Raw genomic sequence first — 13,883 nt, forward strand, 5'->3', positions numbered from 1 at the left:
TGCAATAAGAATAATTCTGACCAATGCACAGTTCTGGCTTATAGGCATTTAGGTCTGAGAGCTTCACGTCCCTCCCAGTCAACCCCAGGGACCATCTCTCCTCCTCTGCCACCCTCGCCTCCCGCCTGGATCACTGCAAAAGCCCCCTCATTGATTTTCCTCTTCCCACTCTGGTAAGTCACTCTGATCAGAGCAAAAAGGTATCCTTTAAAAAAACAAGCCTCTCCTAAAATAGCCTATGCCTTCGCATTTCACTCAGGCTAAAAGCCAAAGTCCTCTCAAGAGCCTGTAGGGTCCTCCATCTGCCCCTCGGTCCCTTGCCCCAGCCACAGAGGTCTCCTTGCTACAAGCCAAGTATGTGCCTGTCCTAGGTCTTGGCTTTGGCTGTCTTGCTACCCAAGTTGCTCTTCCTCAGATCTCTGCTGGGTGCTCTCCCTGCTTCCTTCAAATATTTGGTCACATGTCACCTACTCTTGAGCCTCCCCTTGGTCCCTCCAGGAGGGCAGCAGCAGCCTTCCATCCCCAGCATGGCACACACACCCTATCCTGCTCACGTTCACCGGACTTGTCTCCTGGCGCGCACGATCATTGGCTCATTCAATAACGCTTCTTGTCTGACTCTTACTGCCCAGGTTGCCCATGACACAGCCATCACACAGTGGAGGCTCAATAAAGATTGTTGAGTGACTCAATGAGTGAAGCTCCCGCAAGCCCCCGCTGCTTGTCTGAGAGGCCCCGGGATGACTATCATTTTGAGGATGAGGCTCAGGGACGCTGGGTGCTAGCCTGAACCTGCTGGTGAAACTGCAAAATCGGTCGCCTCCCAAAGCAGGACTGAGCCATCCAAAGAGAGGTAAGGTCCCCCGTGGCCCTCTGACAAATGCATCTAGCTCTATAAAGAGAACTCTGTGTCCCAAACAGATATTTCTCCACCTGCGTTAAAGTCAGCTTTGCAGGAGTCCATCCACTCCGTTGTCGCTTTTACCATCCATCAGCAGGGAGAGATAGAAGAGTTTGCATGCGAGCGGGCAGCCACAGGAGCCGTGCCCACGACGACGACGGCGGGGGGCCATGGCTGCCTTCCACAACGGTCCTCGCAGACAGTAGGCATGCATCCTCCAGATTTATTCGACTCCTTTCCTCAAGGACCTTGGTGGAATACAGTACACTCGGGGGAACATCAGATCAAGATGTGTGGCCATTCAGGCTGTAATTAAATTTAATAGGCAGTTTATCCGGTCCGTAGGAAGATGACACGGGGAAGAGAGGGACAGAGGCAAGCTGATGGCGGAAATCATTTCACCATAGAGTATCCATCTGGAAAGAAAGACATTGCCCGGCCCAGCAAGTGTGAACGAAATCTTCATCAGTGTGGATGGGGTCCCTCCATCATGGGCCAGGGCTGAGGTAGAGAGAAGCCTGTCGCACCTTCTATTAAAAATAATGCACAGCCGTCGTAACGGCATGTAAATCTAACTCACTATTATGCAAACTGAAGGGAAGAGGCAGTTAATAAAACACAAAATAACCCGGTGCTTTATTATACCGGTTGCTGGATTCATAGGCACGAGGCTTAAAATGGCTTATATATTATCTTACAGCCGCAGCACAGCACACAGAGCCCCGGCCTGCGGGGGCTGGTGATGGAGGTGGCTGCAGGGAGCATTGAGGATCAGATGGAGGGGTCCTCAGGAGCATTTCTAAATGTGCAGGGGATGGAGGGGGACAAGGAGAAGGAGGGGACAGGAGGTGATGGATGGTCACAGCAGAAGGGCAGGGCAGGTTGATGGACATGCACTCTCCTCTCTCACTGCTGAGGGCACAGCCTGGGCTGGGTCTCTCCAGAAAGACCCCTCTGGCAGGAGCTCAGGCCCACCTTCCCAGAAGCTGCACAGCAGCAGCCCATATGGAGGAATGAGCTCGAAGGCCCCCAGGGCCATCTTAAGCCCAACTCTACTAGGCAATCCAATTAAATGGTAATTTTTTTGCCTTGCAAATGGGTCCCTTTCTTCTGTTGGTTTGGTTCTCTTGCTGCTTTTCTGGCTGGGATTACTTTCAGAAAAAGACCCGCAAGTGGAGGCTGAGTCGCCAGGGTCTTTAAAACCTCACCGATGGCAGCTTCTGGCTACTACGGCCGGTTGATTCCAAGCTAAAGAGGAAATGCAAACTTTTTTTTTTTTAAGGGAAAAAAAGGAATTAAAGTTCTGTAGGGATGTTGGGAGCCTCCACGGAGGCAGGCAGCCCCCTTCTTTCCGAGGTCTCAGGTCTTTGGATCATCCTGAGAAATGGGAGTTCTTTCAAGTTCTAACTGTAGAATGTTCCTGCTTTTTCTTTAAACACAGAAATACACATATGCACACATATAGATATATGTATCTATATGCCTACACACATATGTATATAAAATAATAATTATCAATTATCATTTATTTAATCATTAATACTGACGACCACTCATTACCTAAGGCTTACCTGAGGCCGGGAACCATTCTGTATGCTCTATTAACTTGTGTCCTACAGCACCCTCATGATGTGAATAATGTTATGGTTCCATTTGGCTGATGAACAGGCTGAGGCCCCCAAGAAGTTCAACACTTGTGCAAAATCCCCCAGGCCAAGCAGATGCAAAACTTGATTTGCCAAAATGGGCAGGCTATGGCATCGGTGCTTCCCCTCTGCATATATTGACATGACCCTTCGGTTCCTCACATGTTCTACTTCCTGGTCCAAACTTTGGCCTCCTAAAGTCTGTGTTGTAATTGTGATCTTCTTCCTGGTTGGAAAATCTGGGTGCTTCCTTGGGTTGGCTACAGATCCCCTGCATGGTTATGGAGAGAATATTAGGTGCTAGGCCAGCATCTCTTTGTGGTCAACGTGTACCTAGGCACTATGACAACATGGCCTCCAGAGCGTATCTGTGGAGGATGAGACACAGAGGCCCCCAACCACAGGCAGCCTTTCCTCAGAAGCCCAGACACCCTCTGCCAGTGAGGAGAGCTTGGAAGCCACTCTGTGACTCCAAGTGGAAAGGTGGGCATTGCTTCAAGGCTCAACATGGCCCATGGGTGGAGAGGGCTCCATGGATTTAGCCGTAAGCAGGGGACAGGTGTTTCCTAGCTGTCTGGCTCAGAGAAGATGGATGGTGAAGGAGTATGTTGAATGCAATGCTTTAGGGGTTCCCCTGGATCTCTGATGCTTAAAATTCCTGGGCCTGGACCAAGCCTGGAGAGGCCTCTCTGACAGCAGTAGCACCTTCACTCCTGCAGGAGATTCTCTGCAAAGCTCCAGGCCACGTTCATGTTGTTACCTTGGCAGGGAGTATCTTTTCCTTTTTTTCACCACCCAGCCAGACCCTGGGAACTTAATAGCGCCTAGAAAACATTTTTCTCCGAAAGATGAGGATCTAAAAGCTCACAACATTTGTCAGAAAATTTGATCTCCAGCCAGACTTTGCCACAGAGCTGTGAGCACCGAAAGGTAAACACCGTCACTCCAGTTCTGCTCTCACAGGTATCACGGATTGAACTGTGTGTCCCCAGAGATATGTTGCTGTCCTAACACCCAAGACTGCAGAATGACTGCTTGGAAATAGAGTCTTTACAAAGGTAATTAGGTTTAAGTAAGGTCACTAGGGTGGACCCTGATCCAGTATAAACAGTAACCTCATAAAATGGGGGATATGGGGACACCCACATTGGGAATGTGACTTGAAGGCCTAAGGGAAGAAGAAGGACGTAGGAAGATGGAGGAGTGGCATGCACTTATAAGTCAAGAAGTGCCCAAGGCAGCCCTTGGCATCAGAAGGTATCAGAGGCAAGGGAGGATTCCCCCAGAACTTTCAGAAGGAGCAAGGCCCTGGTGGCAGCTTCAGAACTGTGGGACAATTATCTAATGTCCTCTCAAGTCCTCCAGTTTGAATTTCCTTTATTAGGGCAGCCCTAGGAAACGACACCCTAGCATGCAGTAAGCATGTGCTGGAGGATCAAAGAAAGTTCTAAGGATATGCACCAGGCAAGGGTTGTTTACTGGCAAGAAATGGAGGCTTATGAAGTTATGGGCTGGTTCAAGGTGAGGGAGGCTGGGAGAGGGCAGAGTAGGGTTGGGAACTCAGGTCTCCTGACTCCTCACTTGTCTTCCACCTCACCTGGTGAACCTCTCCTGGGACGCTGACCTCCCTGAGTTTCAGGTTTTGATTATCTGCCTGACCACAAATGTTACTTGTCTAAAAAGAAAGCCAAGCCCGAGAATGGCTGGAATTGCTCACAGACTCCTTCGTGAGGTGCACATCTTCTAGAAAGTCTTTAGGTGGCTTAATGATTATGTTTGTGGTCGATTTTCTTTTTTTTTTTTTTTTATGGGGTACTTGGAATTGAACTCAGGGGCACTCAACCACTGAGCCACATCCCCAGCCCCATTTTGTACTTAACTTAGAGATAGGGTCTTCCTGAGTTGCTTAGCACCCTCACTGTTGCTGAGGCTGGCTTTGAACTCGTGATTCTCCCACCTCAGCCTCCAGAGCCTCTGGGATTACAAGGAGTGCACCACCGCACCCAACCTTTCTTATTTTTTATGCTCATTTTTTAAAAAAATAACTTTGTCCTTATTTATTTTATTTTTATGTGTTGCTGGGGAGTGAATCCAATGCCTCACATGTGCTAGGCAAGTGCTCTACCACTGAGCCACCACTCCAGCCCTGTTTGTGGTCATTTTTCTGGTAGGTTAAGGGTTTCTTAAATCAGTGCAAATTCATGAGCCCCTCAGAGGACATCTTATATTCCACCAGCCCTGCAGGGTGATGAACAGCTGCACAGGGCTGGTTGGGGCCATGCTACCTGGAAATCTCAGGTCACACCTCCCATAGCCCTCTTCAAGAACTTGGGCACATGGCTTTTAATAATGACAAGACGTTCGTCATACGATCCAGAGGGGAACACTTGCCTCTCTGCACACCTCCTCTCCCCCAGAAACTGTGAGATCCTCGGATACATTTTTCTCAAGCATCAGTACAATTCCCATGGTACCAGTGAAGGAGCTGAGGATCAGATGGTGGTATAAAGTTGGCAAGGTCACGCACCTCCTAAGTAGCACAGGCAAGATTTTGCATCTGGGTTTAGGAATCCCTCCAAACCCTGGTTACATGGTGGCAAGGTTTGGATTTGGGTCTACAAAACCCTCTAAGCCCCAGTGACATAGTTGCTAGGGGCAACTGAAGGAGGCAGCGTCAGCATCCTCAGAGTGAGGACATTTCCTCTGTTCCCTTCTGCTCTGGAACACGCCTCTATATATAGCTACTCCTCTGCTTTCTACCTTTCCACCGGGAGTTCACCCCACTCCCTTTTTGTGCAGAGAGGTCATTGGTTAGACAACTTCCCAAGAAGCACACCAACTCCAAAGCTGGTAGGTGGGCACCCTGCCTGCCTGGTGGGCATACATTTCTGCTTCCCTCATTCATTCTTGCTACCTCCTGGTGCCTGACCATTTGTCCCAAATCAGCCCTCATTAGGGAAGGAAAAGGAGCTACTCTCTGAACGATTTGTAGGTGGGCGGTTGGCTGCCTGCCTTTTTTTTTTTTTTTATTCCTGTCTACCCACTTATTCTGAAGGCATCTGACAGGGATGCCACTCTGGTGAAGGTGGCAGGAAGTTTCTTGCAGAGGAAGCAACTGCCTATCTAAAAAAAGCTCTTTGAAAAACTGCTCGACTGGGAGCTGAGCGGCAGCAGAGAATGTGTTATGGCTTCTGTTATTTATTTATATTCCCACCTACTTCCAGAAAGGATTTGAAGTCACTTACAATAAAAACAAAGCGAGATACGCATGGAGAGAGTAGAATTACAGAGAAAGGCCGGCTGGGATACGGTTTCCAAGGCAGGGAGCAGGCAGTGCGCATCACCAAGGAGGCTGTGCCGCCCAGTGGTTAGGGTCTAGCCTCTGAGATGAACTTGTATTTCTATTTTCTCTGCTCGATGGAAAAAGGTGCAGAAATGTCCCTATGAAGTTCTTGTGGTTTAGCTATGAGGTGTCCCCCAAAAGTTCGTGTGTGAGACAAAGCAGGACTGGGGGGCATAGGTTTCTGCTTCCCTCAGAGATGAGATGATGAGATTATGAAAGATGCAACCTAACCATGGATTAATCCACTTGAATGGATTAACTGGGTGGTAACTATAGGCAGGTAGGGTTTGTCTAGAGGAAGTAGGTCACTGGGGACATGCCATTAGAGTTTATATTTTGTCCCTGGCACCTTGTGTGCGCATTCTCTCTCTCTCTCTCTCTCTCTCTCTCTCTCTCTCTCTCTCTCTCTCTCTCTCTCTCTCTCTCTCTCTCTCTCTCCCTTCCTGGCTGTCAAGTCCTGAGCCACTTTCTTCTGCCACATCCTCCCGCCATGATATTCCGCCTCATCTTCGGCCCAATGGAGTTGGCCGACCATGGACTGAATCTCTGAAACTGAGCTGAAAATAAACTTTTCCTCCTCTAGGTTGTTCTTGTCAGGCACTTTGGACACAGCGACACACAGCTGACTAAAACAAAAGTGCTTAGGATGATAGGCCCCACTTAACAAGATGGCATCTCCCCGCCAAAGCGGGGTGAACAGGAAAAGGCCCAAGACGCCCAGTGGACAGTCCCTCTGCCTTGGGCCAGAAGCCAACCCTGAAACTAGGATTTGAATGCCAATAGTTTATGTGGAAGGAGATCCCAGGAAACCTGGGAAGAGTCATAGGGAAGGGTTGAGGGCAGATGATAGTCAGTACAGACCATTCCCAGGCATCGGGCTTGTGCTGACTGTGGAATTCTGGGAGATGGCGGAGAGCGTGCCTGAGAGCCATCCTGCTCACATGGCAAGGAGGCCGGGGTGCTGACCCACTGGCTTCTGTTGATCTGTGGTTGGAGGCAGGCTGCTCACCACGTGAGCCACCCCAGAGCCCAGGCCACACCAGGGTGTGTTCTGGGGGGACATTGCCTGTGTCTTGCCCCTCTGCAGATCAGAATGGGGCCCACGTCACCTGGTTGCCACCTAAGTCAGGGCCTGGGGGACTGACGAGGCTGCTCTAAGAGGAGGAGGCAAGAAGGCAGGAGGATTCTGTATTTCCATCCGCTGGGTCTCACCTCATGACCCGGCGCAAAGCCTGCTCTTTAGGAAGACCTCCCCACTCGGGTCTCTTTTCCTTGGCTGGAGAGAAAGGTTTGATGTATTCCTGGAGAACAAGTACCTCCTCCTGACCAGATGCCTCCAGGGGTTCCTGCTTCCATTGTACCTTGTCAGCTGACCTCTTGGTCTCCACTGTGTGTAGGAGTTGAGAGATCCGCCTTTGGAATTGAACCGTTCGTTCGGGTTCAAGTCTCACCCCTACCGCCTGACTCTGAGGCCATAAGGACAGAGGGGATGTCTGACCAGAGGCGTCGGTTTTCCCCACTCTTTACAGATGATACACAGACTCCCTGAGGGGCGTTCAAGATCCTGTGGGGCATCCCCCAACCCCACTCCCACTTCCGACTCAGCACCGCCCTGCCATTCCATGGTGCGCCACTTCCTTAGCTTCTCCATTTCAAGAGGCTGAAACATCATCCTAGTTATGTCCACTCATTTGTCAAATATCTACAGGTGCCTGCGATGGGCCACACAGACCAGGAATACCCACCATGAATACAACAAGTGCCAAAATGCCTTGGAAAAAAATCCAAGGACTTCAGACATCTCCACCAGCACATCCTAGACCAGCCAACTAACGCCTCCCACGCTGTCATCTCACCTCCCCCGCGCCCCCTTCTTGATTTCGTAATTGTAGCGAAAGCCCTTTCTCACATAATAGTGGGGAGCACAGGGGACCACGCACCCGGGGGGGGGGGTCCTCGACTCTACCCTTTTAGGCCCCTCTTGGGTTTATACACACATATCTGCTCCCCAAAGCCAGACCCTGGCCCAGGAAATGGCTCCAGTCATCTTGGTTGGATTTTATAGCTGGATTGGTGTTTTTAAAAAGTCTGATCCCATACCCACTCTGGGCTCCCTTTGGGTTCTGTACAGGTGTTTACGTGACACCTGTGATTCTTTGCTGGCTTGATTTATTTCCTTCACTAGACCAAAGTCCCTGAGAGCAGTGACAGAGAGCCCAGGTAGCCCAGGCCTGGCATACAAGTGGGCATACAGGAAATGTTCAGTCAATGGTTTTTCTTTTCTTTCAGTGCTGGGGACTGAACCCAGGGCCTTCTGCGTGCTAGACAAGCTCTCTCCCACACCTATTACTGCTTCTTCTTCTTCTTCTTCTTTTTCCATTACTGCTTCTTGAGCAAAATGCATGCATGACTAATGGAACTGGGGAAATACCCATCTACCCTGTGACTGTCTGAGGGCCACCACCTGCAGAGATATGGCCACTGTGCAGCCCCATTCAGCTGACAGGCAAGTCCTGGGATGTTCCTACCAGGCCCAGGGCAGAGTGTGTGTGAGAGTCTGTGCCCACGCTCCCAGCGGCTCGGGGCAGGAGCGGCTCTTACCGTGGTGTATTTGCCCAGCTGGCAGAGTGAGGGGAAGGTTTCCTGGTGAGCTTTCCGGATCTTCTCTGTGAGGTCGTCCAGCTCCGCTGTCATCTCATAGCTCTCTGTACATTCCTGCTTCGAGGGCTCCTTCTTCTTCTTGTTCCTGTCATTCCTGACAGCTGGAAATGAGAGACAGGACAAATCAGAGATTACTTCAGTGCTGGGCCTGGGCTACCTGGGCCAGGGGGTTTCATCGGATACTTGGAATGGGAACAGAAGGGAGAGGTGGGATACAGACAGCCCTGAGGAAAGGGGGCTGTGCAGCCGGGGGCCTGGACAGACAGCGAGGACTGTACGTCTGTGTATGCACCCGTCAGTTCTTAGGGAAAACTCAGGACACCTGGAAAGCTGACCCTTGGCTAGTGGGAGAGAACTTTCTGTGTGGACTGAATTCCTTGAAGAAAAAAAATTCTTCCAAGAGTGCTGCTCCCAGCTCCAGAGGGACGCCCTGAGAGACATCACGAGGGCCCCTCTCTTGCCAGGGAGTAAAGTCCTTGAATGTGGCTTCACAGCTGGTATTCCCCAGCCTAGCATCTGAGTGTCTTTGCTTTCCAGCTTTCTGACCGAATCATCACTTTTGAAGAGATGTGTCTTACGAATGATAAGATGATGGTTTTTACCTTCTCATGTTTCTCTGCTTGCAACATTTTCTTTAATAACATTATAAATAACAAAAGACAATATGGTATTTTTTTTGGTTGGGGGGGAACCAGGGATTGAACTCAGGAGCACTCAACCACTGAGCCACATCCCCAGCCTTATTGTGTATTTTTTTTTTTTTTTTTTTTTTTTAGAGACAGGGTCTCACTGAGTTGCCTAGTGCCTCGAGGTTGCCAAGACTGGCTTAGAACTCGCGATCCACCTGCCTCAGCCCCCTGAGCCGCTGGGATTACAGGCATGCACCACTGTGCCCAGCTTAATGTTATTTTAAAGGAGTATGAAACGCTCAGCCTGGAAACCCACCCATTCGTTCACCTGTTCATTCACAGATGCTCCATGCCAGGGCCCACCTGGCCTGCTGCACCTCAGCATGGCCGCCTCAGCTCCTGCACAGTCGGGCTCAGGCCCGGGTGCTGTGGAAGGCCTGTGCTTCTTCCCACAGCTCAGGCCTCTCAGATGACGGCAAATCAGAGTGTAACTCAACGCCCAGCCCCTGGCTAGGATCTCCTGGGGAAGGAAACTGGAACCCAGGGAGGCGGACAGGTGAAACCGGACCATGCAATCCCCTCCATGTTCCCTGGGGACCCAGGGGTGCCAGGCTGGACACCGCCTGGCTGTGTCTGCCACCACTGTGACCTGAGAATCTATGCTGCAAAATGACCCAGGGCATAATCTGATCTGCCCTAAGAGGATTTGGTCCTGGGTTGCCCACGCAAGGACATGCCGGCCATTTGAGAACTGGCAGGCCCCTGGGTCCACGCTGGGAGAGTAGAAGAAAGACAGGGAGAGAGGAGAAAATATAAAAGGAAAGAGGGGAGTTGGAAAGGAAGACAGAGAAAAGAGGAGGTGAATGGCACTGGGACAAGAGTCCAGGAGGAAGGGCAGTCGGGGAGGAGACGGCTTGGCTTGGACATCTTGAAGACTTTCCTGGCAGCTTTATCTCCAGAATTGCATTTAACCCCCTTATCAGGCAAGCAATCTTAAACCCATTCTGCTGGTAAAGAAACTGAGTCCAAGGAGGCTGAGGATTGTGTGCCTGTTTATGTGACCAACAAGTCATGTGGACTCACTTATTCCCAAGGAAGGGACATGTTTGAGGAGAACATGGTTCCTAGTATTGTGTTTCCCCTAAGACCCTGAAACAACACTATCCTAGTCACTGGAGGGAGGGGGAGGACGGGGTACTCGGTCTCAACTGTACTCTTTTCCACTGATCAGACCCTTCCCAAGACAGAAGCTTCCTAAGCTGATGGGGGAAATCTTCCAAATACATGGCTTTGGCAGCTATTTTGGTGTAGGAGGCAGGGCAAAAGGGCGTCCTGTAGGATTTCAAGGCAGGAAGAAAATAAAAAATATAGTAGGCAAAAAAGATACAGTAAGAGGGCACCGGCAGCTTGAGGTGGCAGAGATGCCCCCGTGGTGCTTCTAGGGAGGGGTTGGGGGGTATGGCAGAGGCTATGCCACAATCAAATCTAAGCTACAAAGATATTTTGCAAGCAGAGTCCCAAGGAAAAGTTTGGCAGTTCCTCCCAAAGTGACGCAGTTATTGTATTGAACCAGAAATTCCTAGGTTCGACCCAAGAGAACTAAAAATAGATGTCCACGTCAAACTTGAACACGACTGTTCACAGCGACATTGTGTATAATAGCTCAAAAGTGGAAGCAACCCAAATGTCCATCAAACCATCAGTGGATAAACAAAATGTGGTCTAGCTATAAAATGGAGCATTATCTGTCATCAAAAAGGAACGAAGTATTGACACGTGTTCCAACACAGACAGACCCGGAAAATATTGTGCTGAGTGGGAGAGCCAATCACAAGGGGCCACATGTTGTATGATTCTATTTTTAGAATCAGAATAAGCAAATCCACAGACCCGATAGTGGACTCGTGGTCACCAAGGGCTGGGATGGGGGACAGGGATAAGGAGTGAGCACTGATGGGGATGGGATTTCTCTTTGAGGAGATGAAAATGTTCCAGCCTTTGAAGGTCATATAATTTTGTGAATACACTACACTGAATTGGATACTTTAAAATGATCAGTGTTCCCAGTGGCTTGGGAGGCTGAGGCAGGAGGACTGTGAGTTCAAAGCCAGCCTCAGCAATAGTGAGTGAGGTGCTGAGCAACTCAATGAGACCCTGTCTCTAAATAAAATACAAAATAGGGCTGGGGATGTGAGTCAGTTGCCGGGTGCCCCTGAGTTCAATCCCTGGTACAAAAACAACAACAACAAAATTGTTGTGCCCAGTGAATTATATCTCAAAACAACCACCAAAAGAATCCTAGGGCCACAAGGAACTGGACAATAGGAACTGTCTGGAGTCAACTCAGAAATCAAGCAGCACTCACGACCACTCAAACAGAAAGTGGCAAGAGTAATACGAGTTCGTGATGGCTTTTCGAGGGCCAGACAACACTTCAGGTAGTTTAGGAATTATAGCTCATGAAATCCCCACAGTCACCTGGGTGACGTGGCCATTATCATCCCATTTCTACAGGCCCAAGAACACCCTGTTAGAAAGTAGCTGAGTGAGGAGTTCAGGGGAACATGCAGAAAGGCAGACAGAGGCCAGGCGTGGTGGCGCACATGGGAGGCTGAGGCAGGAGGATCGTGAGTTTCAAAGCCAGCTTCAGCAAAAGCGAGGTGCCGAGCAACTCAGTGAGACCCTGTCTCTCCATAAAATATAAAATAGGGAGCTGGGGAAGGGCCATCAAACAAGCCCCCTGACATTAACCACAGCCCCAGCCCATCAGGTATGTGGGCCTGTGTTCCAGCAGACCCCACCTCACTCCCCCACTCCCACAAGCTTACTTGAATAAACACACCTCTACCTTGCAGGGAGGGGGACACTCTGAGCTGTCACCATGGGGCATCTGAACCAAGCCAAAAGCAAGAGGCCAGGTCATGTAGAAAGGGGGCCTTGGTGAGGTTCAGTAGGGCACAAACTCCCTGGGTTGTGTGGTGACAGCATCCGCCATTTGCAAGACATCGGCTGCAAAGCTGGATCACCTTCTTCCGTAATTTAGGGTCCAAATGGGAGCATCCTCAGCAGCTGGTTGCCAGAGACCAATGTGTAAACCTCAGGTCACCTTCCAGACCCCTCTCATCCTCCATAAGCTGCATCCCATTATGGCTGCCTGCCTGTCCAAGGACTCCCGGGACCCCAGAATCTCTCCCACACTGTAACTCCAAGCTCTGCTCCACGAAGCTTCCTAAGCTGATGGGAAAATCTTCCAAACATGTAGCTTTGGCCACTACTTTGCTCCATGGTTTAAAACTATGGTGGAAGACAGATGTGGCATTTGGACCAGGCATGGGGCTGACTACCAAGGAGCATCAGAATCAAGGATGCTGTGCACAGGAAGCCATGAGGCCCTGGAGACAGGGGGCTCTGCACAGCTGTTGGGGATGGTTGGCCCCTCTGAGTCCTCTAGGTCAGGAGCTCCTAGGGAGCAGAAGGGCAAGGGCTTTCCACCTTGTAGGCCACCAGTGAGGGTCAGGGGTGACCCAGGTGCTGGAGGGGAAGCCCGATATCTGCAGCAAGTGCCAGCTCCACGGCTCACCACCTGGGGTGGAGCCCAGAGGCGTCACCACCTTTTCCAGGCCCTCTTCCCTGATGGCAGATGCACCCCGCCCCCCAGCTGCTCGGGTGTGGTGCTAGAGGAGACAGAGGAAGTGTCCTGGAGAGGTTTATGAGGGCTGGTTATGCAGGAAGAACTTACAGCCCTTCCTTGTAGGAATGAGTGGGCCTGATCATGGAGAACCTGGGGGGTTAGCGGGAGGCCTGTGGCATCAGGGGTGGGGGAGACTCGCGGTAAGAAATGATGCTTTCAACAATCCACAGCACTAGGAACCAGCCCGGGTGTCCATCAGTGGATGAGCGGATAGAGAAAACGTGGTGTATAGACACGATGGAGTTTTCTTCAGCCATAAAGAAATAGGAGATTAGGTCATTGGCTGGACAATGGATGGAACGAGACCATCATGTCAAGCGAAATAAGCCAAACTCAGGACAAGAGTCATACGTGTTCTCGAAGATGTGGAAGCTGGAGAGAAAAAGAGAAAAGGGGGTGGGGGAGTGGAACTTATGAAAATCAGCTCTAGCTCCTGACCTAGAAGCCTCAGAGGGGCCAACCATCCCCAACAGAAAGAAGAAAGTGACGGGGGGAGGGAGGAGAAGAGGGAGAGGGGAAATATTGTTCTATATTGTGGGCTTGTATGAATATAGAACAATAAACCCCCATCATTACGTGCAGCTATCAGGCACCAATAAAAGTGGAAAGTGGAAAAAATAAAAAAAGAAATGATGATTTCAGAGGAGCTCTCTGGTAGTGGACTCCTCTGTTCCTCCACTGTTCTATTGGTTCATACAATGGATATTTATTGAGCACCTACTGCTGCAGGGGTGAAATAACAAGCAACACAGGATGCCTCCAGCTGCTGGGGAGCTCTTTTATGGCAGGAGACAGACATTACTCATAAAGTACTATTGGTGCCACTATTATTATGATTCATAACCCGGAGTATTTTTTTTTTATTAGGATATTGAAAGTGTTCATTATAAGTGTTGTAGGTGCTGCCAGGCACTTACTGAAACTCTCTGTTCATCCTAAGTCATTCACTCCCACGACAACCTGAAAGGGCAGGTGTCACCCATAGGCCTTGTTATGCAGATGGCAAGTGGGC

The 13,883-nt window shown here is 50.2% G+C and overlaps 1 protein-coding gene across 1 annotated transcript in view; it reads right to left on the reverse strand.

The window, feature by feature from the left end:
- Positions 1–13,883, reverse strand: part of Rarb (retinoic acid receptor beta) — a 707,451-nt gene that overhangs the window by 18,346 nt on the left and 675,222 nt on the right. Inside the window, 1 exon segment of the mRNA XM_078038286.1 lies at positions 8,492–8,652. Within this exon segment, the coding sequence (XP_077894412.1) occupies positions 8,492–8,652 (161 nt within the window).

Source organism: Ictidomys tridecemlineatus, chromosome 2 (genome assembly GCF_052094955.1).
Source record: "Ictidomys tridecemlineatus isolate mIctTri1 chromosome 2, mIctTri1.hap1, whole genome shotgun sequence".
Lineage (NCBI taxonomy): Eukaryota > Metazoa > Chordata > Mammalia > Rodentia > Sciuridae > Ictidomys > Ictidomys tridecemlineatus.